At 44.4% G+C, this 16,383-nt stretch overlaps 1 protein-coding gene across 1 annotated transcript in view; it reads left to right on the top strand.

Annotated features, from left to right (window-relative positions):
* LOC308677658 (nuclear factor of activated T-cells, cytoplasmic 4-like) overlaps positions 1-16,383 on the top strand; it is a gene marked incomplete at both ends in the record, with an annotated part of 37,381 nt that overhangs the window by 7,911 nt on the left and 13,087 nt on the right. The window contains 2 exons of the mRNA XM_081344272.1: positions 4,240-5,221; positions 13,596-13,758. Coding sequence (XP_081200398.1) covers positions 4,240-5,221; positions 13,596-13,758 — 1,145 coding nt within the window. The remainder of the gene's footprint in view (positions 1-4,239; positions 5,222-13,595; positions 13,759-16,383) is intronic.

Here is a 16,383-nt window from a genome sequence, read left to right as displayed (position 1 = left end):
GCAAAAGGTGATCACATGAATTTGGGACACTGTAACAATCATAAGCATAAGTTGCCAAGGGCCTGAATTTTGATCACATGACCATGGGGATGCTGCAAAGGTTGTAACTGAAAAATGGTCATAAGTCTCTCTTCTCCGTACTGTTAGAACTTTGAATGGTCACTAAGGGAACCATTGTAAGTCGAGGACAACCTGCAGAGAGAAAGAAAAAAAGAGTTAGCCTAAAGTCATCTAGTGCAGAGGTCTCCGACCTTTTTGATTTGGCGGCCCGGAAAGGGAGGCAGGCACCACTACGTGCGCGCGCGCAAATGGGTAGCACGTGAGCGCATGCGCACCTGCAAACGGCTGCACGCAAGCACATGCGGACATGCAAATGGGCTTGTGCAGGCCTGAGTGCTGCAAATGGGGCAGCGCTAGTGGTAGTGGGACACAATGGGCAGCACTAGTGCCTGTGGGACATTCTGGGGCGGTGCTAGCATCAGCAGGATGCTTGGGGGCCACTAGTGCCAATGGGACACACAGGGTCAGAGTGGCGCTAGCTCCACCAGGATGCTCAGGGCAGTGCTAGGGCAGTGGGACGCTTGGGATGGGGTGGTACTAGCACCGGCGGGATGCTCGGGGTGGCGCTAACCTGAATGTGGGAGGGTGTGCGCATGCACTGGCCAACCCTTCATGTGGCCCGGTGGCCAAGCGATCGCGGCTCGATAGTGGGCTGTGGCCCACAGGCTGAGGACCCCTGATCTAGTGGATTTTTGTGGTTATGGATGTACTTGGACCAACATCTTAACTATACCACACCCATCCAAGATTGCTTATAGTTTAATTAATCACATTTTTATAAATGGCAGTAGCAATAGCCCTTAGGCTTATATATTGCTTCACAGTGCTTTACAGCCCTCTCTAAGCAGTTTACAGAGTCAGTTTATTGCCCCCAACAATCTGGGTCCTCATTTTACTGACCTTGGAAGGCTGAATCAAGCTTGAAACCTACATGTTTGTTCACATCCACAACAGACAGTAGTTGTGTTCGTTTTGACAGACTCGAGACCTAGAAACCTGAGCTTTTGAAAACAAATAGATCTTCTTTGAAAAAGCTGCACTAGTGCTGTACAGGTAGTCTTTGACTTACAATTGTTCATTTAGTGGCCATTCAAATTTACCACAGAACTGAAAACCGCGACTTATGACCATTTTTCACAATTACGACCTTTACAGCATTCCCATGATCATGTGATCAAAATTCAAATGCTTGGCAGTTGCAGTGTACTGGGGTCGTGTGATTCTCTCTTGTGACCTTCTGGCAAGCAAAGTTAATTTAACAACCGGGTTACTCAATTATCAACTGCACTGATTCACTTAACTGTGGCAAGAAAGGTCATAAAATCAGTCAAAACTCACTTAACCAATGTCTCACTTAGCAACAGAATTTTTTTTATTAAAAAGTTTTATCATACATTTTATCTTTAACAAACCCCCCTACCCCTCCCCTATCCCTCCCTCCTTACCCCTCCCCCCCTCCCCCCCCGACTTCCCAGAGCTAAGTACAAGGTATAAAAAACAGAAAAAAAAGAATCATAAACAACCACATGCTAACAACCGTAAACTCTAAAATCTATCACTCTCTAGCTCATATAGAATAACTACAAACACTATTAATATAAAATCTTCATTTCAAAAAAAAAAAAAGATTTAGGCAATCTAGCATGACTTGGGACGCGCTTAAAAGCTCCAGCCTTGTCCATCTGTACATCCAAAACACCATTCCAATCCCCCATAAAAATAACAGATTTATAATCCAACTGGGTAAGCTTTGTATAAAGTAAACTAAAAAAGTCAGCTTGTTGTTGATTAGGAGCATATAATCCAACTAAAAGCGTCTTTTTGCCTTCTAGCAGCAGCTCTATCATAACGTATCTTCCATGCTTATCTGCTTCAATTAAGTCTGCTGTTAAAGCACTTTTAACATAAACAACCACTCCATTTTTCTTATTCATTGCAGAAGCAACAAATCGCATACCCAACCTTGAGTTCAGTAAATACTTTTGATCCACAACCCTAATATACGTTTCTTGCAAACATATAACATCTATCTTGAATTGTTTTAAATATTGAAAAACTTTCTTCCTCTTCTGTGGTGAATTTAGTCCATTAACGTTCCAAGTTAAAAATTTAGTTGTCATGCATATCATCCCAAAGCTCTTAAAGCGCTGCTCTGATAGGACTATCTTTTTTAGGCCGTGCTCCTCCCACTGCTTGGATTTAAGTACGTTGTGAAAGTTCCATAGGCATCTGCTGATCTTGTTCTTTTATTTTTTATTTTTTAATCGTTTTAAAGCAGCACGCGTCACCCTCTGCTCTCTAAGATCATCCAAAGAAGTTGTAGCTTGATCTCCTCCAGCACCGTTCTCCTCTGCCTGTCCATCTTCAACCTCTTGATGTTCTCCTTCTCCAGATCTCTTTGCAGCTTCCAAAAGTAATAATGGGGTTGCTTTTAAAACGTTATTATAAAAATCACGCGCCTGCATCACAGTAACCAAACGGTACCTTTTACCTTCATGCATCACCATCAACCCAACTGGGATCTCCCATCTGAACCTTATATCTCGTTGTTTGAGCTCTTGCACAAGAAATGTAAAATCCTTCCTTCTCCTTAAAATCTTTGGAGGAATTTCTTTTAGAACCAAAACTTCTTGATCAGCAATCACAACTTTAGAATCAAAGGCAGCTTGTATAACTTCATCTCTAATTTCCCTCTTTACAAAATAAACCACCACATCTCTAGGCAGCTTTCTCTGTCTAGCAATCCATGAATTCACACGAAACACTTTATCCATGCCTCCCTTTATTTCAGATGCTGGCTGATTCAATACCACTTCCAGAGCCTCAGAAATCAGCTGCTTTAGATCTTCCTTAATATTCTCTTTTAAGCCTCTGATTCTAACAGCAAACTGCATCTGGTAATATTGAGCAAGACTCAATTCTCTGTCCATTTTGTCTCTTAAATCTTCATTCTCCAATACTTTTGCTTCTAATATGGCATTCTTTTGAGTCAAATCTTCCACTTTTTCATCCAGGTCTTCCACACATTCAGCCACTTTATACACTGAAGACAAAATGTCTGCCTTCATCACACTGAACTTCTGTTCCATCCTCTCTTCCATTCTCTCCTCCAATTTCTCCAATTTCTCCTCCATCCGTGCAAATTTATCACCCATTGATTCCAGAATTACCTGAGCATGTTTTTCAAGAGCATCTTGTAGATCCTTCGGTGTCAATACATCAGGAGGATGCAACGCCTGCAATGATGATTGTTGCGTCGGAGATGTTCCAGCACTCCGAAGAGTTTTTGAGGGAGGTTTAGCCGCCATCTTTTACTTCCACTTGTTTAAGTTTAAGTTTTATTTAATTTGTATACCGCCCTTCTCCTTGGTAGGGACTCAGGGCGGTTCACAGGGCATATATAAAAAAGACAATACAAAAATTAAAAAAGATTAAACCCATGCCCAGTTAAAACAGTAATACAAATCTAAAACAACAAATTAAAACCCATAATCCCCCATCAGGCCAGACCAGCCATTTCAAATAGGTGGGTCTTCAGGCCACGACGGAAAGTTCGGAGGTCTGATGCCGTCCGGAGCTCTACCGGCAGTTCGTTCCATAATGCCGGAGCGCCCACAGAGAAGGCCCTCCCCCTGGGGGCCACCAGTCGGCATTCCTTGACTGGCGGCACCCTGAGGAGGCCCTCTCTGTGGGAACGCACAGGGCGGAGGGGAGTTGATGCCGGCAGCAGGTGGTCCCTGAGATATCCCGGCCCCATGCCATGTAGGGACTTAAAGATCGTAACCAAAACCTTGAACCTCACCCGAAAGACAACTGGTAACCAATGCAGCTCGCGGAGCAAAGGTGTAACATGGGAGTACCGGGAAACTCCCAAGACAACTCTCGCGGCCGCATTCTGTACCAGTTGGAGCCTCCGAGTGGTCTTCAAGGGAAGCCCCATGTAGAGAGCATTACAGTAGTCAAGGCGAGAGGTCACGAGCACATGAGTGACCGTACACAGGGCATCCCGGTTCAGATAGGGCCGCATTAGGCCACACCCACCCTGGCCATACCCACCCAGCCCCCTGAGGGCAACCACAATGCTGATGTGGCCCTCAATGAAATTGAGTTTGACACCCCTGACCTACAAGGTCCCTTCCAACTCTGTTACTCTAATTCTAATTCTAATTTTTTCCCCAGACCTGGAAGCAGACACTCTCCCTGGCTATTGTTCGCTCACTCTTGGGGACCCTCCGCCTTATGCCTCTCCTCTGGGCATCCCGTGTCCTATGCATCTTGGAGGGAGCCATGCTGGCATGCACTCTCCTCCACCCCGCCCTGCCAACTTGGATGGTGACACTTTTGAAAGCCAGCCGGCCCGGCGGGTACGACTGGGAGGCTCCCGGGTGCTCGAATGCCCCAGCATCCAGATCACCACCATCTCTCCAAGTCAACGGACGGAGGAAGATGATTGGGACTCTTCTCCTCGGGACTATCTCTTGCTGGAGGCTTTTGGGGGTTACCGGGAAGCGGCTCCTTCTTCCGGATTCTTCACCCCAAGTCCTGCTAGCAGTGGCAGTGTCTCCCCTTGGAGTTTTTTTTCGGACGATGAGGCCCCTGCTGGAGATGATGTGGAACATGAGTTAAATGAGGCTGCAGCTCGTTTTGCTCTTAGTTCTCCCTTGGGCTCGCCCCGAGCATCTCCCAAGCCATGGTCATCTGCTGAAGAATCCTGGCCATCTTACAGTATCAGCTACTCCCCAAGTCGAGGAACGGAGGACACGTGGATGCTTCTTGGACCTCGACCAGCTTCCCCCTGTGGCAAAAGACGCTATTCCAGCTCGGAGACTTCCGTGTCTCCATGCCTCTCCCGAAGGGGTAGCCTGGGTGAGGAGGCTCCAGGGGACCCCTTGGAATTGGCCAATGACGTGGTCCCGTTTAATTGCCCTGCTGCCCGGCTAGCAGAAAGCATCCCTCAAAAAGCTCGCAAGACCTCAACCGAGCAGACGGTGGCACTGACTCGGAAGGAGGAAGGGAGCTGCAATGGAGAAGATGTGGGTGGTGGCCCCATGGGTAGCGGGGGACTTGGGATCGCACGTAAAGAAGGGATGGATTATCTGGCTGTGCCGTCCCCCTTGTCCTGGTCCAAGGCACGTCTTGGAGGCCACAGTCCTCTCTTCAGGTACGTGAGGTTCATGTGAGACAGGAGAACATCCCTTTCCATTTCTTGTCAAGAAATGCAAACTTTGGGAGCTCACCAAAGTTTGTTGAGAGACATTTTTTATGAAGCTGTCAAGCAGATGCCTTGAAGCAAGGCACGATGGGGGATAACGCCTCACTGCCTCTACAACTCCAGAGTGTAGTAAACCAAGACTGGTTGCCCTCCAGTAATCAAATACAGGGAGTCCTTGACTTACAACCATTTGTTTAGTGACCGTTCAAAGTTACAACGGCACTGAAAAAAGTGACATGACCATTTTTCTCATGACCTTTACAATATCCCCATGGTCACATGATCAAAATTTGGACATTTGGCAACTTACGACGGATGCAGTGTCCCAGGGTCATGTGATTCTTTTTTGCGGCCTTCAGACAAGCAAAGTCAGTGGGGATTCCAGATTCACTTAATGACCGTGCTACTAATTTAACAATTGCAGTGTTTCACTTAACAACTGTGGCAAGAAAGGTTGTAAAATCGGGCAACACTCATTTAATAACTGTCTCGCTTAACAACAGACATTTTGGGCTCAATTGTGGTTGTAAGTTGAGGACCCCTCGTAATCAGATGCTAGTGTTATTGGGTCTCATCATGCCTTGATGACATGATTTGTTCCCTTGGTGTCCAGGCATTTCCTTGCATTTAAAGCCAAGTTGCACACTCCTTTCAGAGAGGATCTGCTGCATTCATCTTGCAGCTGCTGGCATCTCACTGTAGCAGCAGGCTGGCATACTTGGGTGAAGAGGCCCACGCAGCTATGGGCATGCCACCATCATGGGCATACCCCTACCAATTTAAGTTCTTTTTATTGGGTGCGACCATGAAGTAGTGGAAGAAAAATGTGATTTCCTGGGAAGCAAATAAGCCCTGATTGGCTGACAATTCTTTGCACTCAGGTCTCCTCCAGGAAGGGCAAATGCTGATTGGCTCTCTAGGAATTCTATAGATTTGCAAAACAACCTGTGCTTGATTTACTAGTAACTCTCAAAGCAGCCATGATCAGGGCCATTACTTCCCTTTGCCTCTGATTTACTCCCAAATCCTTAACCAAAAAAAAAAGGACTTCTTTTGGTAAACATTTGGCCACCCGTGGTTTATAGGGACAGACTTTGCAAGGAGAAAGTTTTCTGACTTTTCTTCCTTAACCATGGAAAGTTACAGCTTATTCAGTTCAGCCACACAGGTCTGTACACTGGTTTCTTTCTGTATTATTTGTGCTCTTGATTGCAGACTTACAAAAGTTCATTTAGTGACTGTTTGAAGTTACAACGGCACTGAGAAAAGTGACCTATTTCTCACGCTGCATCCCCCGTGATCAAAATTCAAACACTTGACAACTAGCATGTATTTATGACGGATGCAGTGTCCTGGGTTTTGTGATCTTCTGACAAGCAAAGTCAGTGGGGAAGACTTAACAACCATGTTACTGACTTAACAACTGCAGTGATTCAGTTGTGGCAAGAAAGGTCATAAGATAGGGCAAAACTCACTTAACAAATGTCTTGGTTATCAACAGAAATTTTGGGCTCCATTGTGGTCATAAGTTGAGGACTTACATGTACCCACTTTTCATCATCCCCTTCATCATTAGAACACCACAGTAGTCTGGAATCAGCATCTGCCTTTTTATCTTTTATCATCCCTACTCTACCAAGTAGTTAGTTTAGCGTGGATCTTTTTTCCAAAAGCTTTTGCCGGATTGTAGCTCTCATTCCCTTCCCCCAAATTCTAGGGTTTTTTGGCCCAGGGTGATGGGTGATAGGGCACACCAGACCCCCATTCTTTTAGCCATCTTAAAACCTGCTGGCCTGACTTTGCCACTTGAGGCTCTGTCAGCTTTTTGGTCTGACTGCCAGTGGGTCTGTTGTATAAAAACAACTTGTCAAGCCAGCCCAGGCAGAAAGGCTGATGTCTCCTGTTACACATCCCAGATCCCAGCTCCAGGGCTGTTGAGATGGGTTGCTGGCATAAACAGACTGTGGTTTCGTTCCCTGTTAAGGTAAGCAGTTGGATCTGAAGAATTTTGCCTGCGTGGTAGAACAGCCTTTTTACTTTGGTGCATGCCGCCAGTCCCTTTTATAATTCCAGAGTTCAGGGTCAGCTTCATTCTATACTATACCCCATCATTTATTTATTTATTTATTTATTTGTAAAGAAACACCAGTTAGAATTTTCAAAAGTCCTTTTCAAAATTTATCTGCAGCATTTCTAATGAGTGCTTTCCCCCAAAGTCAAATAGAGTGGATGTAAAATGAAAGAATTTAAAATGAAGATCCGAACTATTTGCTAATAGGATAGGTTAAGAATAGAATAGAATAGAATAGAATAGAATGGAATGGAATGGAATGGAATGGAATGGAATGGAATGGAATGGAATGGAATGGAATAGAATAGAATAGAATAGAATAGAATAGAATAGAATAGAATAGAATAGAATAGAATAGAATAGAATAGAATAGAATAGAATAGTGGAATGGAATGGAATGGAATGGAACGGAACAGAACTGAATAGTTGGAAGGGACCTTTGAGGTCATCTAGTCCAACCCCCTGCTAAGGCAGGAAATCCTATACCATTTCAGACAAATGGTTGTCCAGTCTCTCCTTAAAAACTTCCAGTGTTGGAGCATTCACAACTTTTGGAGGCTGGTTGTTCCACTGGTTAATTGTTCTAACTGTCAGGAAGTTTCTCCTTAGTTGTAGGTTGCTTCTCTCCTTGATTAGTTTCCATCCGTTGCTTCTTGTCCTGATAATGGACCTATTGGGAGGTCACCAGTCAATCTTTTCAGTTTTCTTAAGAATAATTTTGGCAGTTGAGATTAGGTTCATGAGCGGCTAAATTCAGGATATTTTTCCTTAGAAAGTCTGATGCTTTGAAAGGATTAAGGAAACCTTTGTATAAAGATGGGGGCAGGGGGAAATCACTTGATAGTTTCATTGGCTATAAAGGTCAATTTTTTCGGAAATGTAGGTAGTCTTTGACTTATGACTAGTCATTTAACGACTATTTGGAGTTACAACAGCTTCGGAAAGAGTTCTTTAAATATAGCACTTCCGATGGTTGTAAAATGTCACATTACCACATTTCAGGCACTTCACAATCGGCTCACATTTCAACTGGTTGCAACGTCCTGCAGTGATCTGACCCCGATTCGCATCATTTTTAGTTAGTTTGGAAGAATGGGTTTGTACCTATGATCACAAGATTCATTTAACAACCCTATAAAAATGGTCATAACATTGGGTCTGGTAACTTGGGTGCCTCAACTTACAACCATCACGGCATACGACCAAATTTCTGGTCCCAGTTATGATTATAAGTTGAGGACACCTTATACAGTTTCATCCCATTTTTACACAAATTTGCTATTTTTTAATCATACAGCAAGCTGATACTGTTTTACATGCAGTTTTCTTTAATCCTTGTATTTTAAAACTACATTGCAAAAAAAAAGAAAAGAAAAAAAGAAAAAAGGAAAAGAAATGAAAATTGCATCCTTGCAGTGTGTCAGAAAATGAAAATGGGGACAGTGGTGTAACTATTATTTAAACACACACCAAACAAATGTCATTTCCATCCCCATGGATGATGATCCAGTTTCTTTTGAGAACCCTATTTAAATTTTGAATTGTACTGAAGGAAGTCTGTTGTTGTTGTTGTTGTTATTGTTGTTGTTGTTATTATTATCATTTATTTATTTATTTATTTATTTATTTATTTATTTATTTATTTAATTAATTAATTAATTTTATTTGTATACCGCCCTTCTCCCGAAGGACTCAGGGCGGTGAACAGGGCAAATGTATAAAATACAAAAAATACAAAAGTTAAAAGGAATTAAACATAATGCCCAAGGTAAAAAAAACAATAAATACAAATATTAAGAACAATAAAAAACCCAACCCACCCCCCATCCGGCCAAGCCGGCTTGTTCAAATAAATGTGTTTTCAGATCGCGTCGGAAGGAGCAAAGGTCGGGCGCCATCCGGAGCTCAACCAGCAACCGATTCCATAGCTCCGGGGTGCCCACAGAGAAGGACCTCCCCCTGGGGGCCACCAATCGACATTCTCTGATTGGTGGCACCCTGAGGAGGCCCTCTCTGTGGGAACGCACAGGGCGGAGGGAAGTTGATGCCGGCAGCAGGTGCTCCCTAAGGTACTCCGGACCCATGCCATGTAGGGCCTTGAACACTATTACCAGTACCTTGAATCTCACTCGGAAGACAACTGGGAGCCAATGCAACTCACGGAGTAGAGGTGTAACATGGGAGTATCGGGAGACTCCCAACACGACTCTCGCGGCTGCATTCTGTACCAGTTGGAGCCTCCGAGTGGTCCTCAAGGGCAGCCCCATGTAGAGAGCGTTGCAGTAGTCCAAACGAGAGGTCACGAGCGCGTGAGTGACTGTACACAGGGCATCCCGGTCTAGATAGGGCCGCAACTGGCGCACCAGGCGAACCTGGGCGAAGGCCCCCCTAGTCATGGCCACCATGTGATCTTCCAAAGTAAGCCGTGAATCTAGGAGGACTCCCAAGTTATTATTATTATTCAACATTGTAGGATCACTTTTAACTAAATCCATGAACTGAGCATTTTGAGGTCCCACCTTAAAATGGGTACCATAAAACCAAAAACAACATAAGAACAGATTAACTTAAATCATCACAGAGATTAGAAGATCTACTGTTAAATTTATTTATTTATTTATTTTATTTAGTTACATTTATATACCGCCCTATTCCCTGAGGACTCAGGGCGGTTTACAGGAAATTAAAAAATCCACCGTACAAAAGTTAAAAAAACCAAATTAAAAAATATTAAATTGACCCTGTATACTTAAAACCCCAATTAAAAATTTCTCCTCAGCCTGGGCCCGAGAGCTCAAAGAGCCAGGTCTTCAGGCCCCGGCGGAATGATCGGAGGTCGGGGGCAGTCCTCAGCTCCACCGGCAGCTGGTTCCAGAGGGCAGGCGCTCCCACTGAGAAGGCCCTATCCCTGGGTGTCACCCGCCGGCAATCTCTCACCGGCGGCACCCTGAGCAGACCCTCCCTGTGGGAGCGCACTGGGCGAAGGGCGTTTGATGCCGGCAGCAGGTGTTCCCTCAAATAGCCCAGACCCAGGCCATGTAGGGCTTTATAGGTAATAACCAGCACCTTGAATTTCACCCGGAGGGCAACCGGAAGCCAATGCAGCTCGCGGAGTAGAGGTGTTACATGGGAGTATCGGGAGACCCCCATTACAACTCGCGCGGCCGCATTCTGCACCAGTTGAAGCCTCCGAGTGGTCTTCAAGGGCAGCCCCATGTAGAGAGCGTTACAGTAGTCCAGACGGGAGGTAACAAGCGCATGAGTAACTGCGTAGGGCGTCTCGGTCCAGATAGGGACGCAACTGGCGCACCAGGCGAACCTGTGCAAAAGCCCCCCTGGTCACGGCTCCTATGTGGTCTTCAAAATTGAGCCGTGAGTCCAGGAGGACGCCCAGGTTGCGAGCCCTATCAACGGGGGGTAACACCTCACCCCCCATCGTTAGAGGTGGAATAAGTTGGTTAACCCGATATGCCGATATGCACAGCCACTCAGTCTTGGCGGGATTGAGACGAAGCCTGTTTCTCCCCATCCAGACCTGAACCGCCTCCAGGCACCGGGACATCACGGAGAGGGCATCGCTGGGTTGGTTCGGGGTGGAAAGAAAAAGTTGGGTATCATCAGCGTACTGGTGATACCCCACCCCGAAACCACGAATGATCTCGCCCAGCGGCTTCATATAGATGTTGAAAAGGAGAGGCGAGAGGACCGACCCCTGAGGAACTCCACAAATGAGAGACCTCGGGGCGGATCTCTGCCCTCCTGTCAACACCGACTGCGAGCGGCCCTGGAGGTAGGAGGAGAACCACCGTAGAACGGTGCCTCCCACTCCCAACCCCCTGAGACGCCGCAGCAGGATACCATGGTCGATGGTATCGAAAGCCGCTGAGAGATCTAATAGGACCAGGACAGAGGAGCAACCCCTGTCCCTAGCCCTCCAGAGATCATTCACCAGCGCGACCAATGCCGTCTCCGTGCTGTGTCCGGGCCTGAAGCCCGATTGGTACGGGTCCAGATAATCAGTTTCCTCCAGGAACAGAGGGAGCTGATGCGCCACCACACTCTCAACAACCTTCGCCAGAAAGCGAAGGTTGGAGACTGGACGATAGTTGTTTAAAACAGCCGGGTCCAAAGCAGGCTTCTTGAGAAGGGGCCTCACCACCGCCTCCTTCAAGGCGGCAGGGAAGACACCCTCCTTCAAAGAAGCAGTTATTACTGCATGGAACCAGCCTCGTGTTCCCTCCCGAGCCGCATAAGCTAGCCAGGAGGGGCACGGATCCAACAAACAGGTGGTGGTGCTCAGTCTCCCCATGATCCTGTCCACATCATCAGGGGAAACAGGGTCGAACTCAGTCCAGATAACATGCTCAAGACCGCCTGATTCCTCCACGTTTATATAATATCAATATTTTCCACATGAACAAAAAAATGGTGTAAAGCAAGTTCATAAAATTATGAATAATATTCAACAGCACAAAGAGGATTTCCTCCCCTCCTTTCCTCCTTCGCTTTCAGATGAAATGATACTGTGAAATTGATTTAAATAAAGAGCCCCAAACTGCCTTTACAAAATTTAAAATAACTGTAAAATGAATACATGGAATTCAGTATGGCATTCTATGATGGCAAGGCTTTGCACAATTGAACAACTTGCTGAGCTACAATAAAGCCTCCATAGCTTGAAGCAGTATATCCTCAGAATGCCAGGTTCTAAGACCAGGATTAAATACAAGTGGTCCTTGACTTAAAATCACAAACTGAGTCAAAAATGTCTGTTATTAAGCAAAACAGTTGCTAAATGAGTTTTGCCACATTTTATGACTTTTCTTGCCACCGTTGTTAAGGGAATCACTATAGGTATGTTAGTAACACGGTTGTTAAGTGAATCTGGCTTCCCCATTGACTTTTCTTATCAGAAGGTCATAAAATGTGATCACATGATTCTGGGACATTGCAACAGTCACAAATATGAGTCAGTTACCAAGAGTCTGAATTTTGATCAAGTGACCATGTGGATGCTGCCATGGTCGTAGGTGTGAAACAATGGTCATACGCCACTTTTTCCAGTGCTATTCTAACTTCGAACAGTGATTAAACAAATGGTTGTAAATTGAGGACTATCTGTATTTGTTGCCACTGAATAGAAGATGGATAAACTTTAGTTGTAAAGAGCAAAGCTCTTCTTGCACTGAAAATCTGACATAAGGGAAGTTGGAATATGATTGGATCTTCCTTCTACTAAACTGAAAATATCTCTCCAGCTGAACTGGGAGGGCAGTGTTTTAAATGCTTGCAATAGAGGTTTTTCCTGTGTAACCTAGGAAGTAAACTAGGAAGTAGCAGGATTTTGCTTTGGCTAGTCTAGGGAAAAGAAGGACTAGGAGGACATGATAGAAGTATTACAGTATTTGAGGGGCTGCCACAAAGAGGAGGGGGTCCATTTATTTTCCAAAGCACCGGAGGGCAGGATAAGAAACAAAGGATGGAAACTAATCAAGGAGAGAAGCAACCTGGAATTAAGGAGAAACTTCCTAACAGCGAGGACAAGTAGCCAGTGGAACAGCTTGCCTTCAGACGTTGTGGGTGTTTCTCTTTTTAAAAAGAGACTGGAGAGCAACTAGTCTGAAATGGTATAGGACAGGGGTCTTCAAACTTGGCCCTTTTATGACTTGAGGACTTCAACTCCCAGAATTCCTCAGCCAGCGTGTCTGGCTGAGGAATTCTGGCAGTTGAAGTCCACAAGTCATAAAAGGGCCAAGTTTGAAGACCCCTGGTATAGGATCTCCTGCTTGAGCAGGAGGCTGGACTATAAGACCTCCAAGGTTCCTTCCAGCTGATTTTGATTCTAAATGTTCTGAATAGTTATGTCCAGTAGTTATGAACACTAGAGGTGGGAAGAAGTTTAAAGACTTGTAGTGGCAGCCAGATGTGATATTTGGGGGATGGAATATGTTATTTTGCTGGTGTGTTGCTTGGATTTTGATCTGAGCCCTAATTGTGTGGTAAACCCCATATTTTATGCCAAAAAGAGACTGGGTTCAACCCTCAGCAGCTGTCCAAATGACCAAGATTTGGTTAAAAAAATGGTCTGATCTCCAGGATATTCATCTGACTGCAGAGATGGCAGCCTTTCGGCTTCTTGAATTGTCCAATCTTACCATCACATTGACCTGACATCCCTCTGTTCCACCTTGTAGAGATGATCTACCAAGGTCAACCTCAAAGGTCTTTCTGCTTTCGTTCACTTCTCAACAGATCTTCTGCTCTTCCACCTCTGGACTGGCCTCTCCCCAGTCAGTATGAGCAGTATGAATTGAAGATCGAAGTGCAGCCTCGAACCCATCACCGCGCCCACTATGAGACGGAGGGCAGCAGGGGTGCCGTGAAAGCCACTCCAGGAGGACATCCTGTGGTGAAGGTAACTGAGGGATAACATGCTAGGCATAATTTCTTATTAGCTGCCATGATGGTCCTTTGATCATAATAAGCAGTACATTAAAGAGCCAGTTTGGTCTATTGGTTAAGGCACCAAGCAAGAAAGCTGGAGACCGTGAGTTCAAAGTCCCATCTTAGCCATGAAAGCCAACTGGATGACCTTGGGCAAGTCATTCTCTCTCACCCAACTCACCTCACAAGGTTGGTGTTGTGGGAAAAATAAGAAGAGGAAGGTTTGCCACTTTGAGTTATTTGAAAAAAATAATGTCCCTCTCATTAGGGCTCTCACTAAGCCACGTTTAAGTTAACCACAGTTGAGTTCATTTGCATGATGATTGTCAAACACAGTGGCTGAGTCTGGGCAACATGTTAAGCCAAAAGTCAAGGAATCACAGCATGACTTAAATAGAAAGGGCTCAATTCAGATCTCCTCCAGATATCTTAGTCTTATACAGATGCTTTATCAATCAATCAGTCAACCTTTATTTTCAAAGTACAACAGATATCTTAGTCTTATACAGATGCTTCAGACTGAAAGAAGCTGAATCTTACCAGGAGTTGTCAAATTCCAATTCCCATCACACTCATTGCCATTAATGTACAATGGGCATTGTAGTCCAACTTCTAAAATAATGCGTTTCACTTGAGATTGTATGGGACAGTCTCACTTTTGAATGTTTTACAACTCTGTGTTCAGGATCTGAGTCCATCAGAGACCCTGGTATCTCAGTATAAAAGGGAGAAGAATATGATTTTTCAGCCATCTTTTCCCCTTATGTGCTAGCATAATGTTTCTTAACCTTAGCAACTTTAAGCTGTATGGACTTCAACTCCCAGAATTCCAAAGCTAGCATGCTGTCTGGGGGATTCTGGGACTTGAAATCTACACAGCTTAAAGCTTCCAAGGTTGAGAAACACTGTGCTAGGTTTTTCTTTCTTTCTATTGTTGGTAAGGAGCTTGGAACAAAAATATGTATTTCTCATTTTCCTTCAGAAATGCATTTCTCCAACCATATCCTTCTGTGTCTGTGAGAGAGGCCAAATTCTAACTCTCAGATATGGTAATATAGTCAGAGAGGGATGTTTTATGTACAGAAGTGCTCTATAAAATGCAAAGTGTTTTAAATTGGATTTACATGTTCTTCCTTCCTTCAGACACACATCAAAATAGGACATCAGTGACACAAATTTCCCTGTCAGTTTAAGGAAATTGTTCACATCTCTTCCAGTTTGGGGTGTATTTAGTAGCTGAAAAGAGGCAGACAATTTTCTGTTGGCCTTCATTTAAGTTTGAACTTAAGGCAAGACTTTTTTCTGAGCATATTCTGATGCCTTTCTGAAGTCATCCCATAATTACAATTCCATCTTTTTTTATGTTACAAACTCAGTTGCCTTCAAGAAGAATGATTCCACGGCTTGCTGTCCTGAAGATTATTTTTTGTTGTTGTTGTTGTTTTATATTTTGAATCCCTCTTCATTTCACATCCAATCTCCGGCTGTTATTTTTTTTTTTGTTTGTTTGTGTATGCATGTGTCTGTGTGGTATGACATTTTCAGATGTGGAGTAATCTGCAAAGAAAAGTCAGAGCTTTTGAGAGGCTGCGGGAACAGGAATTGGAGGGGGGTGGAATGTCTAGTTGGAAAAGCTTCATCCAGAAATCCCAAAGACGAAAACTATTCCCACTTCAAAGACTTCCCTTGCTGTGTACAAAGCAACAAAACAAAGCCCAGCACAAATGTCACAGATTTTTTTTTCTCTTCACAACTTGTGAAATAGATGCCCACTATATTTAGCTTAGCAAAACCTTTTCTTTTAAATATGGGAGTGAGTGGGTGATATTTGGCCAGCTTGAGCTCATAATGATGAAAGAAAGATGGAGATGGAAAATTGGGTTTTCAGCCTGATGTCATTTGGGTGTAAATGTCCTCTCTTTGCATTAGACTACAATCCCCATCGTTCACCAGGATGGGCCAGGATGAGATAGGATGATGAGAAGTGTAGTGTAGAATTGGGTATGTCTAAGTTTAACAAAAAGAAAGACTAGGGGTGATGGGATAGCTCTGTTCCTATATTTGAGGGGCTGCCACAAAGAAGAGGGGGTCAACCTTATTCTCCAAAGCATCTGAAGGCAGGACAAGATGGAAACTTACCAAGGAGAGAACCAATCTAGAACTAAGGAGAAATATCCTGACAGCGAGAACAATTAATGGCTTGCCTGAGTTGATGATTAATGGCTTGCCTGAGTTGATGTTCCTCCAGCTCTGGGAGTTTTTAAACAAGAGATTGGACAGCAATTTCTCTGAAATGGTATAGAATTTCCTGCTTGAGCAGGGGGTTGGACTAGAAGACCTCCAAGGTCCCTTCCAACTTTGCTATTCTGTTCTGTTCTGTTCTGTTCCGTTCTGTTCCATTCCGTTCCGTTCCATTCCATTCGCTGATATGACCATCATGAACTCTTCATTGTATTAGATCCCAGTCCTTCTTCCTCACACATAACTTTAATCCTTCAAATTTTCCATTTGTGAGATTTTTCACCCCGGTTAACTGGAGAGAAAGAAAAGAGCGTCTTTCTGGCTTTGATCAATTTATCTCTCCACCCTCCCATTT

Source organism: Vipera berus (genome assembly GCF_964194415.1).
Source record: "Vipera berus genome assembly, chromosome: Z".
Lineage (NCBI taxonomy): Eukaryota > Metazoa > Chordata > Lepidosauria > Squamata > Viperidae > Vipera > Vipera berus.
This window is presented reverse-complemented; position numbering and strand designations above follow the sequence as displayed.